General features: G+C 37.3%; 2 protein-coding genes across 3 annotated transcripts in view; one reads left to right on the top strand and one right to left on the bottom strand.

Moving 5' to 3' along the window:
* Osbp (oxysterol binding protein) overlaps positions 1-14,258 on the bottom strand; it is a 119,449-nt gene extending 105,191 nt beyond the window's left edge. For both annotated transcript variants that reach the window (XM_089099314.1, XM_089099315.1), the window contains exons 1-2: positions 14,159-14,258; positions 10,841-11,003 (exon numbers count right to left, since the gene is read on the bottom strand). In XM_089099314.1, the coding sequence (XP_088955440.1) occupies positions 10,841-10,974 (134 nt within the window). In that variant the 5' untranslated portion in view covers positions 10,975-11,003; positions 14,159-14,258. The remainder of the gene's footprint in view (positions 1-10,840; positions 11,004-14,158) is intronic.
* LOC148945306 (uncharacterized) lies at positions 4,377-5,213 on the top strand. The gene has a single exon (XM_089099441.1). The coding sequence runs from the start codon at positions 4,377-4,379 to the stop codon at positions 5,211-5,213; it is 837 nt and encodes a 278-aa protein (XP_088955567.1).
* Positions 14,259-21,511: the final 7,253 nt, after the last annotated feature.

Here is a 21,511-nt window from a genome sequence, read left to right as displayed (position 1 = left end):
CTGACAATGCACATTCATTTGTATTTTTTTCAGTACAGTGCAAATTATGTTCTAGCCTTGGGAAGGCTTAGGGGTTTTGAGCCCTTCTCATTTATGGGGTATGGGGTACCTAAAGGGGTGCTGAAGCGGGAGGGGGGTGGGTAGTAATGTCCTAGTGATGACCAAGTTGATTCAGGTTTTGTTTGATGAAATTGTGTACAGTGAGGCATAATTTCGAATGATCTGTTATGAAGGAGTGTAAGTGGGTGCAGAGTGGAGAGTGAGGATAGGTGCCTGAAGCCACCTCGGAGGGAGCCTGATTTCCGGCATGATCTGAATAATGATCAGAAATTAAAATTTTAACATTAGGTTTTTTTCAACAGAAAATACCGAAGAAAATTGAGGAAGACAAAACTATGCCTTGTATGGGGGTGCTACCCCTTCCTCAATCCCTTGCTCGTTGCAGTAAAGTTTTTATTGCTTTGAAAAAATTTTCATTTCCATTAAACGTCCCTAATGTTTATGAAGTCTTCCTTAAAGAATTGGGAAAAAGTCAAGCTTTAGCGCAAAGAGAGAGGGGCTTAGGAAGGGAAGTCCCTTCATGCACCGAAAAATTTCATTTTGCAAGTTCCTCAGAACAGTTTTGAGAGTCTGCTTTGTTTGAGGGTTCAGAGAGTATTTCTAAAGATGTCTCATCTGAACTGGATTGAATCTGATCGGGGACAGAAAAATTTTGTTTCTGTGTGCTTTGTTTATGTGAAGCAGAAGAATTTTGCCGGTGGAATGGTGAGCTTCGAATGTGCTAGGCGTCACCTCAATAGATGTCATCAGGGTCAGCGCAGGGCAAAAGTTAGAGTGCTTGATTAAAGCCTGGTAGGGAGTTGCATGACCACACACACTCCCTAATCCAGAAGTTGAACAAGTTCTTATTGCTCATAGAAAAATTACAAGACAAGCAAAAGAATCTTCTGACCCTACTTCCTGGGAGGAAGGCCACTTGCCCTCCAATTACTTTTTACTCCTAAAAAATTCACTAGAATTTTTAATTCCTATTCGAATTATCTCCTTTAAAAGCTCGAATGATATTGCTAGCTATTATCGTACAGCGCTACCTATGACATTGCTTATATGCCCTTTTGAAAACCTGCATGCATATAGTTTTTTTGTTTAACTGAAACTCCCCCTGAAAGTTCCATAAAAGTTTCTCCTTAATAGCCTTAGCGTCACTAGTGTTAATAGTAAACACATTGTGCCTTCTGGCTAGTTCAAAATCCGCCACAGCTTACCCTTAAAGTTCTAACTTAATAATGCGAGCCGTTCTTGAGATATTACTTTGTCACCTTGTCGAAGATCTACATGCTCATAGCTCGTTTTTATTTAGTTCAACATTCACCTAAATATTCCATGAAGGTTTCACCTTATTACCGTTAGCTTCCATAGCAGCAATAGTTGTAGTAGCAGTAGTAGCATTAGTAGCAGTTTGCGCATAGTACCTTTCAAGGAGGCACACTTGTGCCTCTATAAAGAGGCGACCCACCACAATGTTAAGCGATTTCCGGTCCTAGCGGTCGCAGAGAGACAGCGGTGATCGCATTTTGTAGCCCAAGCTCCAACTAAGAAAACGTGCAAAATTTCACCCCCTCCGACTTTATCTTCATGGGTAAAAGTGGGCCAGAAGTTTTGACCCTCCGACCACAGCCCCCCTTTTATCTTTGCCCGATCGGGCTGAAGCTTTAAGGTTGAGTTGTCCTGGGGCCCAGTAGGTTATCCTCAAAATTTCGGAAAAATCTGATTGGTCCGTGCCTGTTTTCCAAAAAACAGTTATATCTCCTAAAAGTTCATTTCTCTTTTTTTTTTATTAGCCACGGCTACAGGCCACAGTTGGCAACAGATCCGGGTGAATGAGGACTCATTCGAAGCGGAATTCGACCTGTTAGGGCCTTTTGATATTTTCAGACCGAAAAAATTATCCCCCGAATTTATATTTACGAAAAAACTCGTTTTCCTATTAGAGCCCATGTTACTTTTTCCCAGCACAGCCCCCTTTTACCATTGTCTTATTGGGCTGAAATTTAGAGGACTAACTTTTCTGGGGCTTGGAAGCTTATCCTTTAAATTTCTACTCCATCCGATCACTCCTTCCCTGTTTTCCAAAAACCAAATATCAAATGTTGTGGGTATTTGCTTGCATCAAAAATACATCGCACAGAATAAACATAATGTAATGTCTCTGTGGTACAGTGGTCGCTATTCCTAACTGTCAGGCGGAAGATCCGAGTTCGATTCTCCGTCAGAGAAATTTTTTTATATACTGAATTTAAAGTTTAAAAAAGAAACTCAGTTTCTTTTTTAAATCCAATCTATTAAATCCTTCGGCTCAAAAGGCGTCTCCAGAAGAATATCACATTCGGCCTTCAGGTTACAGGTAAGTCTCCACTGCTTTGATAACATGGGGCCTGGGGCGGCTGATAAAAATCTTACTGTGCATTTGATTTGAGTATTCAGGAATAAAAAGCCTTAACACAAGAATCTTCAAAAGCGGGGGGTTTGGGTGGCGGCAGCCCCCCATCTTTAACTCCTCAAAAGATCAGCTAACAGTTAGTCAAGCAATAAAAAGTTATAAACTGTACAAAAACGTGCAGAAATTATTTGAAAAAAAATACGTTTTCTAAAAATTGAAAGTGGCTGAGTCACAAGTTCGACACTTAAAACGTACCGGGATTCGGAGGTACAGTTGTGGGGCGGCCGCCCCCCAACCCCCCGCTTCCGTAGATAAAAGGGGCTGTGCCCTTCTCAACGCCTCGCTCTTTAAGCTAAAGTTTTTATTGTTTAAAAAAAAGAGTTGTGAGAAAGTCAAACTTTAGCTTAAAGAGCGAGGTGTTGAGGAGGGCACAGCCCCTTTCATATACGGAAGCGAGGTTTGGAGGCGGCAGCCCCAACTGCACCTCCTAATCCCTGTACGTTTTAAGGTTCGAACTTGTGACTCAGCCTCTTTAACTCTTTAGAAAACGTAGTTTTTTTCAAATAATTGTGGAAAGAGGGACATGAGAAGGGGGGAATCAGTTACCCTTTATTCTCTTTGGTCACTTAAAAAGCCTCTTAAACTTAACATTTTTGGTCGAATGAGCCCTCTCTCGATCTCCTAGGACCTTTGGTTTGACGCGATCACTCCTGAGAAAAACTTTAGCCTTTGAAACGTACACCTTTTCTTATCACCCCCACCTCCTATGCACAGATCTACCATTTCTTCTTAATAATAGATTACTATATCAAGAATCAAATCACTTTAGTTATATAAAGTATTAAAATAAAGACCAGAAACATTTTTGGGCAATAAGAAGGAAGGTTGCACCTTGCTGCATCCTTGTTAAAATTAACCACATTTTCCCGCGGAAAAATCTTGCCAGACAAAGTGATCCCCACTGAAAGTTGCCTCCAGACAATTCCACCACTTCATTCTCTCTGTATGCAAAATTGCGTATTCAAAGAAGAAGAAAGACAAATAAAAAGAATACTGTAGAACAATTCAGGGTAATTCTTCCCAAAAAATTTCTTAAGATTTCCTCCAGAAAATGTCCCCCCCCCCCTGCAAAACTCCCCGCAAAAAATATCCGTATGTTTCCCAATAACAGCAACGGAAAAATTACTAAACTTAAAAAGGCGCTTAAAGTTCTGCAATGGATTTCTCTGATTGTTCTATAGCTAAGAAAGGAGGGAGACGCTTCAAGGGGTGCATTTTAATGCCAAAATATTCCAGGTCTCATTGAGCCTTTAGATAAACACAGAATTAGTTCACCTGCACAGAAGCAGGTTATACATCATGACAAAAGACAAGGCTTAAAACTTTGAAAAATCTAAGACCGGACATGTAAACTTCTTCTACACAAGTCTTCAATGTTACATCAAGCATATTGTTGCACTATTCTGTATTTTACTAATAGTATGTTTTCTTTTGTTTTCAGACATCATACGAACGCCAAAGCCTGCTACAGAAAGGAAAAAAGGTACGGCGGAACCAGAACTGTTTCGTGAAGCTGTGCTAGAAGTCATCGACAAGCAAGTTCCAAAGGCAACAGCTGCGAGAAAATGCCAGATTCCTCGTGCAACCTTACGAGATTATGTGAAAAGAATCAGCAAGAACGGCCTGGAGGTTGGAAGCTTGCCTCTCTCTCTTTTTTTCACCACGATACGCCACTTGTAGAATTTTTACCGACGAACAAGAACGGGCTCTTGTCAAATACCTGCGAATTATATGCAATATGGATTACGCGCTGTCACCATTCGAGCTACGTCAACTTTGTCACAAATACACCACGTCAAAGCAGCTTAAAATTCCAGATTGATGGACTTTTGGTGAGAAAAATCAAGCTGCGGGAGAGGATTGGTATCGAGGGTTTATGCAGCGACACCCCAAGCTAACAATCCGACAGGCAGAAGCTACCAGTCTGGGAAGGGCTACTGCCTTCAACCGCTTTACAGTTCAGCAGTTCTTTAACAATCTTCGGACTCTATACGATCGTCACTGCTTTAGCCCAGAAAATATTTGGAACGTCAATGAGACAGAATTATCGACTGTTCACAAGCCAGGCACTGTCATTGCTGAGAAGGGCCAAAGACAAGTCGGAAAGGTGACGTCTGCCGAAAGAGGGCAGAATATCACGCTTTGTATCTGTGTTAGCGCTATTAGAAATACAGTTCCTCCAATGAGGATTTTTCCCAGAAAAACATGCCCTGAGATCCTACTAAAGGGAGCTCCACCAGGGATCACTGGGTTCGGAAATGAAAAAGCTTCTGGATGGATGACGACCGAGTTCTTTGTCATTTGGCTGAACCACTTTATTAGTCATGTAACACCAACAGAATTAAAACCTGTTCTTCTTATTTTGGACAATCATATTACCAGATATTCTAGCGATCTGCTTGAGCTGGCTAAGGAAAATGGTGCTAATCTTTTGACCGTGCCCCCACATACGACTCATAAACTGCTGTCGCTGGATCGCTCAGTTATGTTTCCTATTAAGGCATACTACAATCGAGAAGCCGCAGCTTTTGTGAGCAGAAACAAATGCAAAACCATAGCCATTGCTAATGTTGCAGAAATTCTTGTCTCATCTTACTTCAAAGCTGTTACCCAAGAAAGCATAATCAGCGGGTTCCGATGCACAGGAATTCATCCATTCAACCGCAAAAATTTTTCAAGACCACGAATACCTAAGTTCATCCGTTTCCGATAGACCAGAAGTACCGCCACTGTCCTTTCAGCTCAGAAGCTAACTCTGCCCGATATTCAGAAGCACCATGTGCAAGTGAACCACCACTGAGAGACGCGAGTCCAGAACAGCTACCTGTTACAATATCTGGTTCTGCTAACGACAGCTATTCAGAAATTATAGATCTTTTCCCATTGCCGAAAGGATCCCCAGGAAACAGAAAAGAAGAACAAATAGAAAGAAAACATAAATCTTAACAGATACTCCAGTCAAAGAAAGAATTCAGCAAGAGGTGGCTGAAACTGAACTATCTGGAGAGAATACAGTCGGTGATTTAATTCTCACTGGATACTATGTTTCGTCAGTGTTAGAAATCAATGGTGATGATCTTGATGTCAACTTTCTCAGAAAGGTTGAACAAAACAAGTTTGTTTATACAGATGAACAGGCTTTTGTAGAGACAATCAGTGGAAATGAAACTAGGTCAACCCATCTCATACGGAGGGACTAAAAGGCAATCAAAAAAGCTGAAATTCGGTGTCGATCTTTCCACATATATTTGAAAAAAAACTACGTTTTCTAAAGAGTTAAAGAGGTTGAGTCACAAGTTCGAACCTTAAAACGTACAGGGATTAGAAGGTACAGTTGGGGGCTGCCGCCCCCAAACCCCCGCTTTCGCAGCCTTTAAATAAAAACAAAAATTTTTACTTAAAGTAAGGAGCGACATTAAAACTTAAAACGAACAGAAATTATTCCGTATATGAAAGGGGCTGTGCCCTCCTCAACGCCTCGCTCTTTACGCTACAGTTTGACTTTCTCACAGTTCTTATTTTTAAACAATAAAAACTTTAGAGTAAAGAGCGAGGCGTTGAGGAAGGCACAGCCCCTTTCATATACGGAATAATTTCTGTTCGTTTTAAGTTTTAATGTCGCTCCTTACTTTCAGTTTAAATTTTTTTTTATTTAAAGGCTGCGAAAGCGGGGGATTTGGGGGGTGGCAGCCCCCAAACTGTACCTCCTAATGCCTGTACATTTTAAGGTTCAAACTTGTGACTCAGCCTCTCTCAATCTTTAGAAAACGTAGTTGTTTTTCAAATAATTTCTGCATATTTTTGTACAGTTTATTACTTATTATTGCTTGACTAACCGTTAGATGATTGTGTATTATTCTTTTCTTTGTCGACAGGGTGTTTTCAAGAAGCCTTTTGCCGAAATTGGGATTCGTTCAATCTTGATACTTGTACATTTTTTTAAACTTTTACGCTAGATAGGGAATGTAATCTTTGTATGTCTGGAAATACAAAGCATCGTTAATTCAACTAAAATTCTGATGGTAGAAGTACTGATGTTCCCCACCATATTCTCTGACGATCTTTATTTTTATTAGCTCGGCAACAGAAAAACCCAACGGCTTTTTTTCAAAGTCTCTGCAATCTATTTTCGAGGCAAGCAAATACAAAATAAGATTTTTGTTTCTCGACCAAAAAAAATTCTGGGAAGTAGCTGGAATTTTTGGAAGCTTGCAGTCGGTCTTGTCAGGTTGAGAGGACTATTTTGATCTAATATAATGTTGAAATACTTTGCTTTTAGGAATTTCAACAATTAAGGTTTCAAACTCCCAGGCCCCATGTTATCAAAGCAGTGGAGACTTACCTGTAACCTGAAGCCCAACTTTGATATTCTTCTGGAGATGCCTGTTGATCCGATGGATTTAATAGGTTGTATTTAAAAAAGAAACTGAGTTTATTTTTCAAGCTTTAAAGTCAATATAAACTCAACGCCTTACTCTTTACGCTAATGTTTTTATTGTTTAAAAAAAGAGTTGTGAGAAAGTAAAACTTTAGCGTAAAGAGAGACGCGTTGAGGAGGACACAGCCCCTTTCATATACAGAAGCGGGGGTTTGGGGGGCAACAACCCCCAAACTGCACCTCCTAATGACTGTACGTTTTGAGATCCGAACTTGTGACTCAACCTCTTTTAACGCCCCCCAACTGTGCCTCCTAATCCCTGTACGTTTTAAGGTTCGACCTTATAACTCAGCCTCTTTAACTCGTTAGAAAACGTAGTTTTGTTCAAATAATTTAAAAAAGAAACTGAGTTTCTTTTTTAAACTTTAAATTCAGTATGTAAAAAATTTCCTCTGACAGGGAATCGAACCCGGGTCTTCTGCCTGATAGTCAGGAGTATCGACCGCTGTACCAAATAGACACAATTGTACTTGTATTTTTAGTATGTGGAATCTATTTTTGACGCAAGCAAATTCCCACAAAACTTGATATTTGGTTTTTGGAAAACCAAATATCGGCCAAGTGAAGGATAAACCAAGTGATCGGCTTGAGCTGAAATTTTGAGGATAAGCTCCCAGGCCCCAGGAAAGCTTATCCTCTAAATTTCAGCCCGATCAGACAACGTTAAAGAGGGGCTGTGGTGGGAAAAATTAACAAGGGCTCTTATAGGAAAACGAGGTTTTTCATAAATGTAAATTCGGGGGATAATTTTTTCGGTCTGGAAATATCAAAAGGCCCTGCTGGGTCGAATTCCAGTTCGAATGAGTCCTCATTCACCCGGATCCGATGCCAACTATGGCCTCTAGGCGTGGCTGATAAAAAAAAGAGAAATGAACTTTAAGTGGCTATATTTGTTTTTTGGAAAACAGGAAAGAAGTAATCAAATTGTGATGAAATTTCGAGGATAATCTCCTGAGCCCTACTAATACTTAACCTTTAAATTTTAGCCCGATCAGATAACGCTAAAGTGGGTCTGTGGTCAGAGGGTTAAAACTTCCGGCCCACTTTTACCCATGAAGATAAAGCCGGAGGGGGGTGAAATTTTACACGTTTCTTAGTTGGAGCTTGGGCTACAAAATGCGATCACCGCTGTCTCTCTGCGACCGCTAGGACCGGAAATCGCTTAATATTGTGGTGGGTCACCTCTTTATAGAGGCACAAGTGTGCCTCCTTGACAATATAAAGTGATGTGACAAATTTAATATGAGTTACCTGTATTGAGTTTTCTTATACCAACAGCTGATGAGTATTAAACATATTCTTAAATGAGAGTGGCTCTTCTAATCTTTTTAAAACTTGTTTTCAATGCTTGGCAAACCAGTACTGGGGGATGGCGAAGCTATACCGGGGTCATACAGGTTCGCCATATCTGACCAAGATCATTGTTCTTTTAATTATGGCTATAAATGATAGGCTACAAAAATATCAAAATTTCGTTTGATGTCCTGACTGTGTAGGTACATTTTGGTGAGAAAAAGTTGACTGTAGGTTGACAAGCATAGCAGAAAAAATTATTTTATAAAAAAGTGATGAACGTGGGCGGGTCTCCCCTATATCACCCAGGGCATAACTTACAACCTTTGACCTGAGGGCTCTGAGGGGTTAGTCATACCCAAATAACTAACTTCCGGAACTTTCAACAATTTGAAACAAAAGGTCTACATTAAAATTTTGATTTGATGTGTCTTGGAGAAAAGTGAGTGTGAGAGGGGGGTTATTTACGATCCTATCACCGTCGGCAATTGAATCGAGCGAAAGCCGTTTCAATTTCAAATCGAATAAACCAATTTTTAAGTTTCTACGATAAAAGTTTCTATAAAAGAAAACTTATATGCCCCCGGGCATAACTTACAACCCTTGCCCTGAGGGCAGTATCATCCTCAAAAACATAATTTCCAGAATTTTTAATTACGTCGAACAAAATGACTATCTCAAAATTTTGATTGGATGTGTTTGGGGAAATGGTGGGTGTGGGAGGGTGTTAGTTATCCTCCAATCACATTCGACTATTAAAAAGGGCACATGCCTATTTAATTTCCAATCAAATGATCCCTTTTTGAAGTTTCTACAACACCACTATATATAAAAACCTTATATACCCTCAGGGTATAACTTGCAACCCTTGCCCTGAGGGCTCCGAGGGGGTTATTATTCCCAAACACCTAATTTCTAAAAAAATTTTAAATTTTTTAACTTTATAAAATTTTTAACTTATATTAAGCATTCAATAAAAACCTTATATGCCCCCAGGACATAACTTACATCTCTTACCCTGAGAGCTGTGGGGGCAGTATTATCCTCTTAGATATAATTTTTGGATCTTTCGACTGCTTTAAACAAAATGACTATCTCAAAGCTATGGTTGGATGTCTTTGGGTAAATATTGGGGGTGGGAGCGCTGTTTGGTACCTTCCTATAACTTTTGAATATCAAAAAAGAAAAAAACAGTTTCAATTTCAAATCAAATGAGCTCTTTTTGAAGTTTCTACAACAACACTTTCTATAAAAAACCTGGGGGCAAAACTTACAACCCTTGCCCTGAGGGCTGGGGGGGAGGGTTGTCATCCTCAAAGACCTAATTTCCAAAATTTTCAACCACGTTGAACAAAATGGCTATCTCAAAATTTTGATTGGATGTGTTTGGGGAAAAGGTGGGCTTGAGAAGGGGGTTAGTTGCTCTCCAATAACTTTCGACTATAAAAAGGGCACTAGCCCTTTGAATTTCCAATCAAATGAGCCTTTTTTGAAGTTTGTACGAAAACACTTTCTATAAAAACCTTATATGCCCCCAGGGTATAACTTATAACCCTTGCCATGAGGGCTGTGGGGGAGTGTCCTCCTCAAAAACATAATTTCTATCTGGAAATCAACTATGCTGAACAAAATGTTTATCTCAAAATTTTGATTGGATGTGTTTGGGGAAATGGTGGGCGTGGAAGGGGTGTTAGCAACCTTCCATTTGACTATTAAAAAGGGCACAAGCCACTCCCATTTCCAATCAAACGAGCCCTTTTTGAAGTTTCTACGACAACTTCTTCAATACAAAGAGCCCTGGTCTAAGACCAAGAAAAAAAAAAAAAAAATAAATAAATAATACATTGTGCCAACATTGTTCTTTACTTACGCAGCGCTATTGCGCTGCCTATGACTGCAATTGCAAATTTTCGTTTTTTGGGCGCTCCAACCAACATTATATTATATAAATAATTGTTGTGTTGGAAACTCAACAATCTTGTTTATGCTATGCATGACATCATATAAGAAAATGCTTATATGATTACATAAGAAATGCTTAAATGAAGTACTAACATAGTACATGATGTCATTTGCAAAAACCAAGATGAAGGCTCTGAAAAAAAATTTCAGACTTCTGACATATCTAGATGGGTTTTTTTTTATGTGAGAGTATTCCAAGATACCAATTTTCCCGAAAAAATATGGAGCCATTCTCAAGAACATACATACATACATCAATATATATATATATATATATATATATATATATATATATATATATATATATATATATATATATATATATATATATATATATATATATATATATATATATATATATATATATATATATATGTATATTTATATATATATATATATATATATATATATATATATATATATATATATATATATATATATATATATATATATATATATATATATATATATATATATATATATATATATATATATATATATATATATATATATATATATGTATAAATATAGTCAAATTGATTTTTTTTTTTATGTATTCAATGAACAGCAAAACAAAGCATTAGCAAAAATAAAAATAAAAAAAATATAAAATGTCCTGGAATTTTTACATAAGTATACAAACCAACCTGTAGTACGAAAGCACTCCATTTGACAAAACGAACCATCTCTTTTGGTATCCTTTCAAATAATTTGTCCACTTATGCAAATAGCCTTTCATGTCAATACTGCTACCAGTACTTGCTGGCTTAAATTCAGCCATTTTTTAAGTCTGCACTCAGCACACAAGCTCTGAAAAAGAAACCTTGAAATATACCAATACATAAATACACACATGTCCAGCCATAGGAAGGAGGAGAATAAGGGGATTCCATCTCTGGGAAGGGAGATTAGAAACTACATTCATGTGACAAAATTTTGAAATATTTCCAAGGATAGAATTATAGTGATCAGCCTTTAGGGGGAGATAGGGGGATTTTCCTATTGCCTTGCAATTTGGAGCTGAAGGCCTTAAGTATTAGTGTTTTGAATGTCCACCAAAATTTTTCTGACAAATATATACAACTAACTAAGTTTGGTTTCAAGAAGTTTAACAAAACTCGAAGTTTTTACTACCAATCCAAATACTAGATCACAGACCTGATTGATTGGGCAAAACTATGTCAAATTAGATGAGATGTTCATAGTTTACATCATAGTCTATGTCAATCTAGATAATTCCTCAGAACACATTTAGAACACCTTAGAACAGATTCCATTTATAATTGGAATAAATGAAATACTGAAAAAGGATTAAAAAACAGGAAAAAAAGAAAATAGAAGAAAAATAGAAGAAATATTAACAAACAAAAACATTTTATACAGATAATAAGTCAAGGAAAGATCAACATACTTAGGTTCAATTAGCAAAAGGAAAAGTTTTATTTAATTTTTCAAACATGAGAGCATTTAAGACTTTCAGCCTGTATCTGATTTGAATTAATTTGACCTAAGTTATAGGTAGAATATACACACTGTAAGATTTATCAAACATAAACAATAGTATATAGCAGTCAATCTGCCTTGCATTTTGGTGTATGAATAATCACATTGGAATTTTTTACACACGGCAACTGTAGTTTATGAAACATGAGTTTCTTTTACTTTTCTTTTTTGAATAGCTATTTTTATAGCTAGTGTCTTTTTTTCTATTGAATTTAAGCTATTTTTTTGTTTCTTTCAAAAAAATTTTTTGTTTCATAAGTGAAGCCATTATACTTGGACTTTTATTATCATTTGTAAAATAATTTTTGTTGTTGTTGCAAAGTTCACTGTTTTATTAAAAGTTTGACCTGTTTTTCAATGTTTTCAATTGATTTTAACTGTACATCTAGCCAGCAAGCTTTAAGCTTTATTACTTCTAGCCAAAGTAGAGATGACTAAACCCAATAGGGGTGAGGGCTTGTACAGACATGAGTGTTGGAGGGCAAAATTTATTTGTGATGTAAATGAAGGTTATATTTAGAAATATATATATACATTTTACCTTAATTTTCAGTTACCAGTTTCTTTTTTTCTGGTTTTAGTTCTGAAAATGCAATTCCTGTTATTTGAGTAGAATTTTAAGCCATATTCATGTTTTTTTTTTTTTTCAAAACTTAGAAAATGTATTTGCATATCTTTGAAATCTTATAAATTAGGACTGAACAAAGTTTTGAAGCTGAAAACAATTTTTTTTGCATTTCATTTCAGCATAAAATCTATTTTTCAAGATTTCACTTTTATAGCACAAAGATTTTTAAAGGCCATCAAAGATCAGGCTCTAGAGGGAGAAGGAGCAGAGGTAGTAGTATCTTCCCTGGACATACTTTAACCTGTAGACCCATCCCTGAAAGTTCCATTTTCCTAACCCAACCCATTTCCAAGATAGCCAAAAGTAGATAAAGTAGAGTTTTACCAAACATACCACTAAATGCCTTTTTAATGCTCTTTCCAAATGTAACAATCACTTCTACTGCAAATGAATTTTACCCCCACCCCCAGATATACCAATTCAGGGTAAATATTTGCACATTAGGGGGGGTGTTAAAGTTTAAACTTAAATCTCATTTGTATAAGAAATTAGTTTTAACCCCCCCCCCCTCTAATGTGCAAATATATACCATGAATTGGTATATATAGATGTGGGGGTAAAGTTCATTTCCAACAAAAATGCAGGTTAGACAGGATGCAATTCTGACTTTAGAGGTAAGTTTGTTTCTTAGCTACCTAAATAGTCTTTTAATATAAACCTTACCCTGTTAGCCTAAAATACAAAGAAGGCTTCCTTTTTTGGTCATCAAACTATTAAAGAATCACATTCCTGTTTCTCTTGTTTGCTCAAGCATGGATTCTTTGACCAGTTCTCTTGCACAGGGGCTAAATATAATCTGAACCTAAATATAACCAAATAAAATTCTGTTTTTAGCAAACATGTAAATAGTTGTTTAATTTTTATTTTTGCCACTACATTTTCTATCATTAAAAAAAAATATATTATACCCCCACCCCCCCCCCCCTAATGTGCAAATATACAACCAAAATTGCATTCTGATTCTAAATATAACCTTCATTTACATCACAAATAAATTTTGCCCTCACCCCCCTAATGTGCAAATATATACCCTGATTTGGATATATTTAGAGGTTGGGGTCACCTGACCTCTAGTTCTTGAATTGGTACTAACAGTAGGGAATATAGCTGGGAGAATATTAGCCCTCAATAACTTAAAGGTTAAAATGGCATCCCCTCTATTTCTCCAGTATACAAGAGTAGGGAGATTCAGCTTTGATAGTCTTACAGGTAGGAAAACTCTTGATACCAGATGTCACTTTAGGGGCATATTTCTGTACAGATTCAAGAACTTTCATATCTTTTTTAAAATATGGGAAGGCAAGTGACACTCTTAATTCAATCTTAGGATCCACAAGTCCCTTATAAAGAAGACTGAAGACTTTAGAAGAACAAGTAGAAATGGTACACTTAATCAAACCCAAGGTTGAACTAGCCTTAGCAGCAGAACTCTAAACACGAGTGCTGAATTTTAATTCATTGTCAATAGTGACACCAAGATCTTGCTCATTATACATAGAGGAGAGTGGGTGGCCTAAGAAAAAATAAGAGCAGCAAGGATTCAGTTTGCCAAAGTGAATGATACTGCACTTGGCAACATTGAATTCAAGAAGCCAAGCCTCAGCCCATTGACCCAGCAGTTGAAGATTATTTTGTAGCAGGGCATGATCTTCACAGTCTATTAACATAAACCTTACCCACCTAGGTTTAGGCTAAGCTCTGGGCCTAGATGCTAGGCTCCATTATAACTTGTTTAAATAATCTAGGCTAGTTAGTGAACACCTAGGCTATATGTGTTAATTTGCCTGCATCTTAGCCTAAATCATTGCGCATATACTAGAAGAAACAAATTTACCAGAAATCTGATTCTTATAGGTGTTAATTAGAGTTCTAAAAGTAATAGCAGAAATTTTGATGAAAACATGAGACTTGTTTGATTGAGAAGCACCTGTTTTTTCTTATCATCAAAAAACAAACAAAAACAAATCGAACGCTATGTACTCGTAAATCGTTCAAAAATCTTACAAACGGCATAATTTTTTCATTTTTTAATGACCTGAGGTTCCCAAACAAGAGATAATATATGGTGAAACATCAACATTCTGTCTCATTCTGTGAACAATCTATTCAAATCTTGATATTTTAATATGCTTTAAGACAGGCTAAAAGCTGGAGCTATTACATTAATCTTTTAAATGGGATGTCCACTATTACAGACAGGATACAACCCTATAAAACACCTGCTGATGTAAGTGATTTATTTTTTAGTTCCTCGTATTTTTAGACCTGGCTAATGACCTTTGAGAACATGTCCCCAATCAGAATCAGAGATACAATATTTTCATAATGTAGCACAATTTACTCCATAGTGTAGCACAATTTGCCAGAGCCCTTCTCGCCATATCAAGCTAAAAGCCTGCTTGAACTTGATGAAGAGTAAGAGTAGCAAATGAAAAATCTTCATGCAGCCAAAAGGAGACCAAAGTGGACTGCAAAAGGCTTGCCATCAAAGAAAAAGAAGATCTTTCACGCACTCGATGTGCGTCTAGCTAAAAAATTATTTTCTTTATTTTCAGCAACTCAGCTTCCTAGGCAGGGGTGTCCCGAGGGGGGAGGGACGCACTACCCCCGCCCCAACGTTTTTGGTATTTGGTAAAATTTTCGCCGATGGCGTAAATTTCGGCAGAAAATTTACAAAATCGCCCAAAATTTTGCAAAATTCTTGATTTCTGCAGAAAATTCGGCATAAATCAGGTAGCGATTCGGTAAAATTTACGAAGATCGCCTTCCTCCCTCAATGAAATGAGCATCAGGACGCTCCTGTTCCTAGATAGACAATGGATTCGATATTTCCAACTGCTTTACCTTTAAGGGTTATTTGCACAGGTCTTGTTTCTGGATGTCTAAGCACCCACGTAACCTTGGATTTTGCAATTTTAAGGCTCATCCCAAAGGCTTCAGTTGATGTCACCTGTTTGCCTGTGAATACTTAAAAAGGTAGGCTACTTTACGCTATTTAATATTGCCGTCTGGATGTACCAATTTGTCGATCGGTTTCCTGCCAATTACTGGGCCGTCTATAGTTTGAGCGATTTTTCAATGCCCTCCCCGAATAACATCCTATCAAAATTTGAGATATTTTCTTGTTCAGTATGGTTGAAAGGTCCAATAGCTATGCTTCTGGAGATGATATAACCTTCCACAGCCCTTGGGGCAAGGACTGCAAGTTAAACAGTTTGCCCATTGTTTGCATATAGGATTTGGTATTGAGAAAAGACAGTGTGTTTGATACTGGTTCTCAAAAACGGCTAAGGGTGTTAAGCTGAAGTTTTCACGAAATATTGAAGGGTGTGTTGAATTAATTCAAAAACACTATGTTCATGCAGGTTCTCACAAAAGTGTATCAGCAATATTTCAAGAATGACTTAGGTACTACTGCTGCTACTACTAATGCTAATATTACTATTACTACTTCTACTTAATATTACTACTACTTCCACTACTACTACTGCTACTACTTCTACTTCGCTACTACTTTGACTAAGCGTATTAATGTGAAAATTTCAGGGTATTTTGAGGGGATGTTTAACTAAATCAAAACACCCTCTTCGTATGCAGGTGATCAAAACGGCGTATCATCAATATCCCAGGACCACCTTAGGTTATTAAGTTGAAACTTTCAAGGCATCTTGAGGGGGATGTTGAACTAAATAAAAGGCCCTATCTGGATACTACCACTGCTACGACTACTACTAATACTGAGGTTAAGGGTATTAAAAGGAAAATTTCAGGGAATCTTTAACTAAATCAAAACACCCTGTGTGCATGCAGGTTGTCAAGAGGGTGTATCAAATATATCTTAGTAGTTGATTACAGTAGTAAGTTGAAACCATTGGGCTTGTTGAGGAGGATAATGAACTAATCAAATGTCACTATGTGAATGCTACTACTACTACTGCTAGTATTGCTACTACAACCAACTACTCCTACTACTGCTGCTATTACTTACTACTACTCCCGCTAATGCTACTACTACTACTCAGGCTAAGGGTATTAAGGTGAGATTTTCAGGACATGTTGAGGGGAATGTGGAACTAAATTAAAACAAACTGTTTGAATTCAGGTTGTCAAAACGAAGTAACAATAAAATCATAGGCAGCACAATAGCGCTGCCTAAGTAAAGAACGATGTTGGCACAATGTATTAATATTTGTTTTTTCTTGGTTTTAGACCAGGGCGCTTCATATGGAAGGAGTTGTCATAGAAACTTCGCAAGGGGCTCATTCGATTGGAAATTGGAGTGGCTTGTGCCCTTTTTAATAGTCGAAAGTGGTCGGAAGGCAACTAACACCCCTTCCATGCCCACCATTTCCCCAAACACATCCAATCAAAATTTTGATATAGCCATTTTTTTCAGCGTATTTGATTTCCAGTATAAGAAATATGTTTTTGAGGAGGACACTCCCCCACAACCCTCAGGGCAAGGGTTTTAAGTTATGCCCAGGGGGCATATAAGAACGATGTTGGCACAATGTATTATTTTTTTTCCATACCAGGGCACTTCGTATCAAAGGAGTTGTCGTACAAAGTTCGAAAAGGACAAATTACATGGGAATTTGGATTGGCTAGTATCCTTTATAATTGTCAAAAGAGCTTTGAAGTCAACTAACAACCCATCTACGCCCACCATTTCCCAAAAAACTTCCAGTAAGAACTTGGATATGGACATTTTGTGCAGTGTACTTGATTTTCAGATAGAAAATATGTTTTTTGAGAAGGAAAATTCCCCATATCCTTCGGGGAAAGGTTTTTAATTTATGCCATGGGGGCATATAAGGTTTTTATAGAGAGTGTTGTCGTAGAAACTTCGAAAATGGCTCATTCGATTGGAAATTCTAATGGCTAGTGCCCTTTTTAATAGTCGAAAGTGATTGGTGGGCAACTAACAACTAACACCCCTCTCACGCCCACCATTTCCCCAAACACATCCAATAAAAATTTAGAGATAGTTACTTTATTCAACTTTTCTGTATGTTCTGGAAACTAGGTCGTTAAAGATGACAACCCCCCATAGCCCTCGAATTCGGGGTTGCCAGTTACGCCCTGGGGGCCAGTAAGGTTTTTGTAAAAAGTATTTTCACACAAATTTCAAAAAGACCTCATTCGATTGGAAATTGAAATGGCTAGTACTCTTGTTTATAGTCAAAAGGGGTTGGAAGGCAACTAACACCCCTTCTACGCCCACCATTTCCCCAAACACATCCAGTCAAAATTTTGAGATAGCAATTTTGTTGCACGCAGTTTAAAGTTCAGAAAATTATACCTTTGAGCAGGACACTTCCCCCACAGTCTTCAGGGCAAGGGTTATAAGTTATGCCCTTGGGCCATATAATGTTTTTATTGAAATCTTGTCGAAGAAACTTGAAAAAGGGCTCATTCGATTGAAAATTCAAAGGGCTAGTGCCGTTTTTAATAGTCAAAAGTGATTTGAGGGCAACTAACCCCCCTCTCACGCCGACGTTTTCCCCAAACACTTCCAATTGAAACTTTTAGATAACCATTTTATTCAACGTAGTTAAAAGCTTTGGAAATTAGGTCTTTAAGGATGACATGCCCCCCCCCCCAGAGCCCTCAGGGCAATGGGTGTAAGTTATGCCCTGGGGGCATATAAGGTTTTTATAGAAAGCGATGTTGTAGGAACTTTTAAAAGAGCTCATTCAATTGGAAATTGAAAGGGTTAGTGTCCTTTTTAGTTGTCGAAAGTGATTGAAGGGCAACTAACCCCCCTCTCACGCCCACCATTTTCCCAAACACATCCAATCAAAATTTTGAGATATCCATTTTGTTCAACGCTGTTGAAAGTTCTTTAAATTAGGTTTGTTACAAAGATAACCCCCTCAGTGCAAGGGTTGTAAGTTATGCCCTAGGGGCATATGAAGTTTATTTAGATGGTTTTTACCTACATTTCAAAAATGGGCAACCCGATTGGAAATTGAAATTGCCCTTTTAAGTAGTCGAAAGTGAGTGGAGACTAGTTAACCCCCCTCTCACGCCCGCCATTTCCCTAAGAACCATTCAATCAAAGCTTAGAGATTTTGTTCAACGTAGTTGAAAGTTCTGGAAATTATGTATTTAAGGATGACAAACCCCCCCAGAGCCCCCAGGGCAAAGGTTGTAAGTTATGCCCTTGATACATATAAGGTTTTTATAGATAGAGTTGTTGTAAAAACTTCAAAAGGGGCTCATTCAATTGGAAATTGAGAGCGCTAGTGCTCTTTTTAATTGTCGAAAGTGATTGGAGGGTAACTAACCCCCCTCTCACGCCTACCTTTCCCCCAAACACATCCAATCAAAATTTTCAGATAGCCATTTTGTTCAATGTAGTAGAAAGTTCTGGAAATTAGGTCTTTGAGGGTGGCAACCCCTCCCCCCCCACAGCCCTCAGGGCAAGGGTTGTAAGTTATGCCCTGGGGGCATATAAGGTTTTTATTGAAAGTGTTGTCGTAGAAACTTCAAAAGGGCTCATTTGATAGAAAATTGAAAGGGCTAGTGCATAATTTATTGTTGGAAGTGATTGTAGAGTGACTGACGCCCTCTCACGCCCACCATTTCCCCAAAAACATCCAATCAAAATTTTTAGATAGCCATTTTGTTTAACGTAGTTGAAAGTTCTGGAAATTAGGTCTTACAGGATGACAACCACCCTAACAGCCCTTAGGGCAAGGGTTGTAATTTATGCCCTGGGGACATATAAGGTGTTTATAGAAAGCGTTGTCGTTGAAGCTCAAAAAGGGCTCATTCGATTGAAAATCGAAAGGCCTAGTACCCTTTTTAATAGTCGAAAGTGATTGGAAGGCTTGACATTTTTATAGTAAAGATCGAAGTCGGTATAATGTATTATTTTTTTGTTGTTTAGACCAGGGCACTTCGTATCAAAGGAGTTGTCGTAGAAACTTTGAAAAGGGCTCATTTGATTGAAAATAGAAAGGACTAATGCACTTTTTTATAGTTAAAGGTGATTAGACGGAAACTAGTCCCCCTCCCACACCCTATAATCTACCTTTGCATTATGTTAAAAATTATATGTATCCTTGAGATTAAGTCAAAATGTACTGTTTAAATGCTTATCCCCAATAAGGCATCTCTTTTACATCCCAAAACGACTAGGAATATAATGTTCAAACTTAAGGGGCTACTTCTCCTCTTAAAACTTATCCAAATCAAATAGCGTAAGTGTATCCAAGCTATCAAAGAAAGTAAACAGATTTTTTTTTTGCGAATGGTATCAAATTTTCCATTTCAGGTCAACTAGAGGAGGTATGAAACTAAATTAAACGGTACTATTTGTGTCCAGATTTTTAAAAGGGCGTATGTTGTTAAAAATTGCTGAATTTTTTTTTCCATCATACAAATAGATACAAATGAATGTGCATTGTCAGTTTAATATACATATACTGATATTTAGTAATCAAAATGTTAATATTATTTGATTTATTAAAGTTATGAAAGTAAAAACATTGATATATTTTTGCAATAAAGTGCAAATTATGTTCTGGCCTTTGGAAGGCATAGGAGTTTTGAACCCAACTTAGGTTAATTTCTCCTCGTTTTGAGTTTGACTCGGTTATTTATTGTAATTTCTGTTCGTTTTGGTTTTATTTATTTATCAATGCTGATTTGTGGTAGTTTCACGCTTGGTAGATTATTTGATTTGATTTTTGCTCATTTTTTGTTTAATGGAGCTCTTTACTTATCTTTGAAAAACTTATTTTTTGGAAAAAGTTTCTTTAATTAATCTCAGGAAAGGCCTAAAGTTTTGAGTTGACATTTTCAGGACATGTGGGGGGGGGGGGGTGTCGAAACAACGAAAAGCCGGTATTTGCGTGCTACTACTAGTAATAGCATTACTGCTGCCGCTATTTCAACTGTTACTAATGCTAAGTGTACTAAAGTGAAACTTTCAGGGAATGCTGAGGAAGATGTTGAACTGAATCAAAGTACACTATATGCATGCAGGTTGTCAAGAGGGCTTATCAGAAATATCCAAAGAACGGGTTAGGGCATGAAGTTGAAACTTTTAGGGCATGTTGAGAGGGATCTTGAACCAACCAAAAAACAGTATTGGCATAATACTACTACTACTTGACTTGACTTGACTTTATTTAACAAAAACATATACATAAATTTTATACAAAGGAGAAGAGAGGAATCTCGTAATGTCTCCTTTATCAAATTATTTGAAAAAAACTACGTTTTCTAAAGAGTTAAAGAGGCTGAGTCACAAGTTCGAACCTTAAAACGTACAGGGATTAGAAGGTACAGTTGGGGGCTGCCGCCCCCAAACCCCCGCTTTCGCAGCCTTTAAATAAAAAATAGTTTTTAAACTGAAAGTAAGGAGCGACATTAAAACTTAAAACGAACAGAAATTATTCCTTATATGAAAGGGGCTGTGCCCTCCTCAACGCCTCGTTCTTTACGCTAAAGTTTGACTTTCTCACAACTCTTTTTTTAAACAATAAAAACTTTAGCGTAAAGAGCGAGGCGTTGAGGAGGGCACAGCCCCTTTCTTATACGGAATAATTTCTGTTCGTTTTAAGTTTCAATGTCGCTCCTTACTTTCAGTGTAAAATTTTTTTTTTTATTTAAAGGCTGCGAAAGCGAGATATTTGGAGGGCAGCAGCCCCTCAAATGTACCTCCTGATACCAGTATGTTTTAAGGTTCGAACTTTTGACTCAGCCTATTTAAATGTTTATAAAACGTAGTTTTTTTCAAATAATTTCTGCACGTTTTTGTACAGTTTATTACTTATTATTGCTTGACTAACTGTTAGATGATTGTGTATTATTCTTTTCTTTCTCGGCAGGGTGTTTTCAAGAAGCCTTTTGCCGAAATTGGGATTCGTTCAATCTTGATACTTGTACATTTTTTAAACTTTTACGCTAGATAGGGAATGTAATCTTTGTATGTCTGGAAATACAAAGCATCGTTAATTCAACTAATATTCTGATGGTAGAAGTACTGATGTTCCCCACCATATTCTCTGACGATCTTTATTTTTATTAGCTCGGCAACAGAAAAACCCAACGGCTTTTTGTCAAAGTCTCTGCAATGTATTTTCGAGGCAAGCAAATACAAAGTAAGATTTTTGTTTTTCGACAAAAAAAAACTTCTGGGAAGTTGCTGGAATTTTTGGAAGCTTGCAGTCGG

This window comes from Artemia sp. Qi Xiang Cuo, chromosome 13, assembly GCF_049724085.1.
Source record: "Artemia sp. Qi Xiang Cuo chromosome 13, ASM4972408v1, whole genome shotgun sequence".
Classification (NCBI taxonomy): domain Eukaryota; kingdom Metazoa; phylum Arthropoda; class Branchiopoda; order Anostraca; family Artemiidae; genus Artemia; species Artemia sp. Qi Xiang Cuo.
Note: the sequence above shows the minus strand (reverse complement) of the source record. Positions and strands in the feature narration are given on the sequence as shown.